Below are 8,487 nucleotides of genomic sequence, written 5' to 3' on the forward strand. Positions count from 1 at the left end.
AGGTACGAAGGGAACCTTCCTTTGTCTTTCACCCCTATAAATCTGACAAATCCAAATCTACATCCATTCTTATTTCTTCTTGATGAAATGACTACTTCAATAACCTTCTCATATTTTTGAAAGATATTTAGCATAACTTTTGCACCCAAGTTATCCGGTTTTACAGTGAAAAAAATAGGTTGAAAGGTGTTGCTTCTTCCTTTCAAAGTCTTCTGTTGCAATGTTTATCTTCAGACTTTATTTACTAGTCAGAGCCACACAAATTAATCATGCAAGCTGGTAATAGCTTCTTGCCAGACACTGTGGGGTCGTGCTTTTGATCACAAAATCTTTTTCAACATATTATCTTTACAAATATTGTTAAGAATTGGAAAATGATTACATAAATTGAATATCAATCCTTAGTTTAAGAGATTAAATGGTATTTTTTTTTTCTCAATTTTAAGAATGAAGTTGTCGTTGTCCAAATGGTATTTCAAATCATCAAAATGGTATTTCACTTTTTAGTCTTACATGGATAGACAATTTAATTTGTAACTTAGATCATAAGTATTTATCATGATAAACACTTTTGTATAATCTATTTTAATAATAAAAATAAAATAAAATAAAATTATTTTTAAATATTTATAAATTTATTTTTATAAACTTTATTAAAGAACATATAAAAATAACTTATGAATTTTATAAATCATTTTCATAAATCCTCCTAAATAATCTCATACATTTTTATATAAGTAATTAAGATTTATATTAATCAATTCAAACTGAGAGCCATTGATGTATTGGCTGAGACTAATATTATTTTCAAATGGTTTTAATAGATTTCAGAATTAGTACTAATTTAATTTAAAACTCCAAGAAAAAAAACTATAACTGATATTATGAAGTACTAAATGTACTTCTACAACATATACATGAAGACACTTGAAGACACTTACACTAAATAACACCTAATATGAAAATTAGGGCAAATATATATAGTTGTGCAAATTTTCAAATCCATATTTTTTTCAAAATCCATGACACATATTGTTCTAGATTCATAAAAACAAATTCAATTCAGTTTTCTTCTTACAATATATGTAAAGGCTTTCATATACTACACTTAAATTAGTTACAATCTGCACTGCATTTGTTGTATCTCTTCTTCTTCTTCATTAAGAATATTGTAAATTCTTGTTTACTATAGAACTTAGATCCCAACTCTCATTTCCATTCTCAAAATCCCACAACTGAGGCTCAATTTGCACCTCTCTCTCAGATCCATTCACAAACCTTTTCAATCTCTCACTAACTTTGGTTGCTCCAAATTGAAACATTGATTGCGGATTCTACAAAAAAAAAAAGTAATCATTAAAGAAAAAAAATCAATCATAAGTTTCTCAATGTTTAGAATAAAAATTCAACTTAGTCACAACAACTGCAATACCTCTGCATGCACAACATGAATAACTGAATCTCCTGCCAATGAAGAATTTGCAGAGATGACCTCCACGTAATCTTCATGCAATATTCTCATAATTTCACAGAAAATAAACTGTTCGTCAACCCCACATGTTAGAATAACTTGTAGAGAAGAACCATTTTCATGAATCTCTATTTTTGCTCTTGAAGAACTCGAACAGCCACTACGCGATCTCTTGTTTATAATTAAACTTTCTTTCTTCTCCTTCGCCGATTTCAAACTTGTCTCTAAGCTCTTAATGTAGTTTATAGCTTCGTCTATTTGATCTGGTAATGGTAAAGCTTCCTGCATGAAATGAAAAATAACAACAAATTATATAGTATAAATATTATGAATTATTACAAGAAGAGATGATGGATGCACCTTGGGATTATAGTTAGGGCAAAGAGAATTGAGGCTGGAAAAGAGACTCTTCATCTTATTTCTTCTATTTTTCTCAACAACCTTTCTTTCTACTTTTGGTAAAGAACTAGGTTGACCTATTTGTTGATAGCGATCCATTGAAAAACAACTCTGAAATTTTCTTAATTAGGATTGTGATGAGAAAGTTAAGTGAATTGTTTATGCATATATACTATTATATTTAATAATTATGATATGATTTATAGGACAATTTACAGAAGCAAGGCAGGACATACACGTCACCCACGCTTCTTCACTCTTTTGTTGTTTCTAATACTCAATTTGAACACTTAGTTTGTCAACTATTGCGTCCACGTCCATCTGGATCTGTCGCTAGATGTTCAATTAGATTGATAGTTCTACATGATTTTAGAATATTCCTTTTTTCTTATTTACATTTATTTTTCTCTAAATAATTATTGCTTTATGACTAAATTTTATCAGCATATTTTTGTGGCTATACCAAACCGAATTCATATTGGTGTGATGAAAAAGTAACATACATATTAGATTTGTTTTATCCATGCACTTTACACCTATCTCTTTTCGTGTAATTCAAGTAGTAGTACAAGCCTAAATTAGTAAATTCAAGTTGTAGTACAAGCCTAAATTAGTTAGGGGTAGCTTTTGTTAGTTTAGTTATACAAGTAAAATAGTTGTGTATATACATATAATTTGTTCAGTTTCAAATAGTATTTAGTAATACAATTATTTTAATTTTTTTTTCGTTTTTTCTCCCACTCAAAGTGTCTCATGCACTAATAAATTAGTATCTAGAGCTTCTGGTTCGTGTTTTCAAGAACTTCACGTTAATGACAATGTTTTCAGGGATCATGAATCGCAGTTGCTGTAGTGATGAATTATACCAATGACATTCTGAATTCTCTTCCAATTATTGACGACAATAATTGGAACCGATGGAGTAAGTAGATGAAGTATTTGTTCAGTTTTCATGAAACCTTAGAAGTGGTCTACAATGACATCCCTGATCTTAATGACAATGCAACCGACGCTCAGAGAGTCATTCACATGGATGCGAAGAAGAAAGATTGCAAGACTGCATATTGTATTCAATCTGCAGTAGATACGATAAACTTTGATCGAATTTCTCATGTTGAATCAGCGAATGAGGCATGGGATATTCTTGTCAAGTATGAAGAAGGAGGTGAGAAGGTTAAAGTCGTCAAATTACATATGCTTCAAAGGAAGTATGAATTACTGCATATGGGAGAAGAAGAAAAGATTGTAAATTATGTCTCAAAGGTGCATAATCTTGTCCATATCATGAAAGGTTGTGGTGAAACCCTAACTGATAATATGATAGTTTAAAAGGTAATGCAAACATTGACCTCTCACCTTGATCACGTTATTGTAGCCATTCAAGAATTCAACAGTCTTGAAACCATGAAATTGAAAGATTTGGTTTGTTCATTGGAAGCACATGAGATGAGGATTGTCAAAAGGAAATGTTTTCAAGATTCAGTACAAGTACTATTGGCTCAGACATGGAAGAAATATGGTGGTTCCAACAAGTTCAAGGGCAAAGAAGACAAGACTCAGAGTAAGAAGTCTTAGTCGAACCTTCAAAAGCATAAGGTAGATGATATGAATTTTAAATACTCCAAAAGAGGAGAAGGAAACTCCAATCAGAAAGACAAAGAAGAGAAAAAAGGTGTGGAGTGCTATAATGAAAAGTGGGGTCACATGGCCAAGAAGGTACATGAAAGACAAGAGAGTGACAAAAGGCAAGGAGGGAGGAGAAAACCTTGCACACCAAAGATTTAGATGATTATGAAGATATGGTGGTTATGGTTGCAGTTGCAGATGACCATCTCGACTCCAAAATCCGGTTCTTCGACACAGGTTGCTCGAATTACAAGACTGGTAGGAAAGTGTGATTGACAGATTTCGAAGAGTCAGAGAAGAGCAAGGTCAAACTTGTAGATAATAGCTCATTGTAAGTAGAAAGTACTGACAACATAGTTATTCAAAGGAGCAATGAAGCAAAAGCTATGATCAAAGAAGTACTCTATGTACCTGGAATGAAGTGAAATCGGATAAGTGTTGGACAACTGGTCAAATAAGGTTTCTCCGTTTTTATGGAAGATGGAGCCTTGGAAGTGTTTGACACCCAAAATAGTCTGGTCTTAAAATCTCATCTATAGAAGAACATGACATTTAAGACCATGATCATTTCGATTGAGGTACAATGCCTCAAAACAGTTGTCGACCACAATAATAGTTGGTTGTGGCATTTGAGGTTTGGCCACTTGAATTTATGGTCACTTAATCAACTGATTACTCAAGATATGGTAATTGGTATACCAAGTCTTTAGATGCCCGACAAAATCTGTGAAGGTTATTTATTAGGGAAGCAATCCAAAAAGTCTTTTTTTCAACTATGCCAATGAGGTACTCTTGCATACTAGAAGTATTACATTCAAATGTACGTGGCTCGTTTGAAGATCATATCATTGGCAGAAACAGGTACTTTGTCTCCTTTGTCTATGAGTATAGTCAAAATCTTTGGATCTATGTGATCAAGCGCAAAAATGAAGTATTTGAAACTTTTAAGAGATTCAAGATGATTGTCAAAAAATAGAGTGAAAAGAAGATCAAAGTTCTACGAACATATGAAGGTGGTGAATACACGTATAAGATGTTTGAAGATTTATGTGCAAAATATGATATCGATCACGAGGTAACTGCTCCTTACACGCCTTAACATAATAGAATATTAGAAAGAAGAATCTGCCAAAATCCTTAATGGGTGAAGTAGTCACCGCTGTTGTTTATATTCTGAACAAGTACCCTACCAAGAAGCTGAGAACAAGGTTTCTGAAGAAGTGTGAGTGACAAACGGCCATCAGTGAGTCAGCTGGAGGTGTTTGGCTCTATTTGCTACAAGCATGTTCGTGATGCAAGAAGAAGGAAGTTTGATGATAAAAGTGAACCTATGGTTCTGGTAGGGTATCATAAGACTGAAGCATAAAGGCTATTCAATCCATGAATAGTAAGATTGCGATGAGTCGAGACATTGTGTTTGATGAGAACTCTACATGGGATTAGAATTCAGGTGATGCAACTAACAAGCCATTAATGTGCTATGAAGTTGATGAAGAAAGTAGTGAGCATGAAGAAATTCCAGTTAATGACACTCTAGCAACACTCGAATTCGAATATGATAATAGAGTCGAAGTCGTAACAGATAATCAAGAGGGTGTGGCTAGCACAAGCCAGAGACCTCAAAGAACCAGAGTACTCCTAACAAGGCTTCAAGACTATGAAGTGGTTGGTGATGATGAAGTGACACCAGATGGAGATTTTATTCATTTTTCATTACTACCTCAAATAAATTGTGAACACACATTCAACATATATTTAAGTATGTAACATCATTTTCTGAAACTAAAACTATTCAAGAAAAACAACATTTTTATCTATATTTTAGTGTTCAGTGATACCATTTTCTCAAATTATCAACATCACAGTGGTCACCAACAATATTTTAGTGATAAAGTAGGTTACATACCTATAATGTGATGATGCAGATTCGTTCGAGATAGTTGGAAGAGTTGATGTTCGATTTGATGTTAGAATAAATGATTGATCCGAGTTTGATAAAGATGAAAATCGCCTAGGTTTATTTAAGATGAAACGAGGAGTGTTAATAGGTAACTGAAAAGTTAGAGTCTATTATGTGAAGTATTCATGCAAAAGAACATACGCGCTAGGTTTTGGAGAAAATCGATGGAATAGATTAATTTTAAAAAGCGTCATACTCTAGGAAATTCATGCAAAATGACTTACATGTTGATTTTTAGGAAAAACCAAGGGAATAGATTAATTAAAATTTAAAATATATATATATATATATATATATATATATATATATATATATATATATATATATATATATATATATATATATATATATATATATATATATATATATATATATATATATATATTATATATATATATATATATATATATATATATATATATATATATATATATATATATAAGGGCCATATTCTGAAAAATTCATGAAAAATATATTATCTTTTAGTTGGGCAATGTAACCGAGGGATTATACAAATTAAAAAAACACTAATAAAAAAATAAAGACATAAAAAATATATTATTTGTAGTAGTGTATATAGAGGATGGATTTTCTTTTTCTTAGAAGATTTTCTAGTGATTAGGAAGTTGGTTCAGTTAGAAGAGTGAGATGTTTTGGTTAAGAGGGTTAGGGAGCATAAGGATTTTAATGATTATTGGTTTTTCAATGTAAGAGTATAAGGATTTCAATTATGTGAGGGAGTTGGTCAAGGATTTTAATTTGGATATTTTTGTTTGTTAGCAATTATAGAGGTTAAACTTAGGGAAATATATGAGTTTTTGTGTAGTTCTTTGTGGGGGAATCTTCTTATGGTTGTATCACACTTTGAATCCTAGTTAGTTCATATTTTTGTTTATTTTTCAATTGGCTTAGGGACCAAACGTAATATTATTTCAGTTGGTTCCTTTCCCTTTATTTATTTATTTTAAATTACGAAATTAATCTTTGTTTGATGAAAAAAATACTTGATACAAAAAAAAAATTAACAAATAAATATATTATTTCGTTCAATTAATTACTTAAATGTTCCATTGTTTCAATTGGACCTTATTATTATTATTATTATTATTATTATTATTATTATTATTATTATTATTATTTCAATTTGTCTATTTCCTTTGTTAGTTTTCCCAACTGAAGGGAAATATCATTTGCATGAAATGCTCATAATATGACACTTTTTATTTTAGTTCAAATTTTTCTATTCTCTTGGTTGGTCCTAATACCGAACATGAAAGTTTTTTATAAGTATAATTCATAGAACTAAACTCTAACTTTTCATTTATCTTTTAACACTTGTTTCATCTATTCTCCAACGAAACATATTTCTCTTAAAGAAAGTGACCATAAGATATTTCCATCTTCATCAAAATGCCTTAACGTATTTTTAAACTCAGATTAAATCATTATTTTAGAAACATCATCTCTTTCAACACACATACGTGTTTCAACATCAACTCTTTTAATACACGTATGTTTCCTCCCTTTGAACTCAATTTGCGCTATTTAGCAAAGCTTGAAACAAAGGAAAGACAACCAAACCCGAACGAAGCTTCATCAATCATTGACTTCTTCATCACGTTTTCGGTACCTAACTCACTTTATCCATGCACATAACTTAAAAAATGTTAGCTTTTATTGTTGTGAGTTTTTTATTGCTTATATATTATGCTGAGATAATTTATTTTGATTATGTTGATAAAAATGGAAATAGTGTTTTCCTCTTTAGTGTTATTGATAAAAGTCCACTTGTACCATGAGTAGTATAGTTCATATGCATTAGGTGCCTTTGTTGATTTTTGATAAGTAATAGGTTTATTGTCATACTTGTTTAAACATAGATAGGGGACTCGATCAACACCTCTCCTTAACCTGATATAGGAAGGTTGGATGCGGGCATCGAAAAAGAAGTCGCACATCAAAAAGGTTTGGCATGAATTGTGCAGGTTTGGTGTCCAATATCAGAATGACTATTATTGTACCTTTCTGGATAGGGAACCTGCTCACGAGTCCAACTCACTGCTTTGCTGTGACATGTGACTTTTAAACCGTCAAAGTTTGTTTCAGGCTCGAGTACAATATTTTTATAATAATCTCCAAAAGAAATGGATTTCATATGCTAGTGAGCGTTGAGGGGGCTTTAAGACACAACTCACAAGTGATTATATCACACATCCAAAGGTTAACTTAAAGCCTCCATATAAGATGTATAAATTTATTTGAAAGGATACTTGGGAGAAGTTTGTCAAGTCTCCCAACACTCTTCAATTTTTGGCTAAGAGCCAAAGAGGAAAGGAGAATATGACAATAATATCTATCCACATAGATCGTCTCATAGAGGATATGAAAAACTGGAATAAATAATTATTAAAGAAAAAAATAACTAGAGATGGGGAGATTCTTCTTGAAGCCTTGATCACAACCCATCTACACCATCACACCATGAGAAATGGAAGAGACAACATCAAAGACTAGGTGGCGACTTCACATCATAGGCTACACACTCGAAGTTGCAAAAAAGATTGTAAGTAGATACTATTTCCATAATACTTATTTTAGCTAATTCAATTTGGTAAATATGAGCTTTTATTTATGTTGTAGGATTTGCTGGTTGAAAAATCCAAAGACACTACATTTGTTCCACAAGAACGTCGAGACATATTAGTAGAAACGATTGGAACAAAGGGGCATGATGGGCATGTATGTGGTCTTGGAAGAGGTGCCGACTTGAGGATATTTTTTGGATCATCAATAAATAATAACAAAGTAATGCGTAAGAAAGAAATTAAAGAGATATTTAATCAAATGGTGGGTGAGAGATACAACAAGCCTTAGAAAAGGAGTTGAAGAAGTTGACTCAGGAGGTGCGGGAGAGAGTGACTAAGGAGGAAAGAGAGAGTGTGCATCATGAGGAGTAGAAGAGATTGATCCATGAGGTGCAGAAGAGGTTGACCCAGGAGGAGTGGGAGAGGATACATCAAGAGGAGCAGGA

General features: G+C 31.9%; 1 protein-coding gene across 1 annotated transcript; it reads right to left on the minus strand.

Annotated features, from left to right (window-relative positions):
- Window positions 1-1,134: 1,134 nt before the first annotated feature.
- On the minus strand, window positions 1,135-2,011 carry LOC127086896 (transcription factor bHLH162). Its single transcript, XM_051027721.1, has 3 exons — window positions 1,832-2,011; window positions 1,433-1,753; window positions 1,135-1,334 (listed from the first exon to the last, which is right to left on the minus strand). The coding sequence occupies exons 1-3, from the start codon at window positions 1,967-1,969 to the stop codon at window positions 1,161-1,163; spliced, it is 633 nt and encodes a 210-aa protein (XP_050883678.1). The 5' UTR covers window positions 1,970-2,011; the 3' UTR covers window positions 1,135-1,160.
- Between the last annotated feature and the right edge of the window lie 6,476 nt (window positions 2,012-8,487).

The sequence above is a fragment of the Lathyrus oleraceus genome, chromosome 5 (genome assembly GCF_024323335.1).
Source record: "Lathyrus oleraceus cultivar Zhongwan6 chromosome 5, CAAS_Psat_ZW6_1.0, whole genome shotgun sequence".
Classification (NCBI taxonomy): Eukaryota; Viridiplantae; Streptophyta; class Magnoliopsida; order Fabales; family Fabaceae; genus Lathyrus; species Lathyrus oleraceus.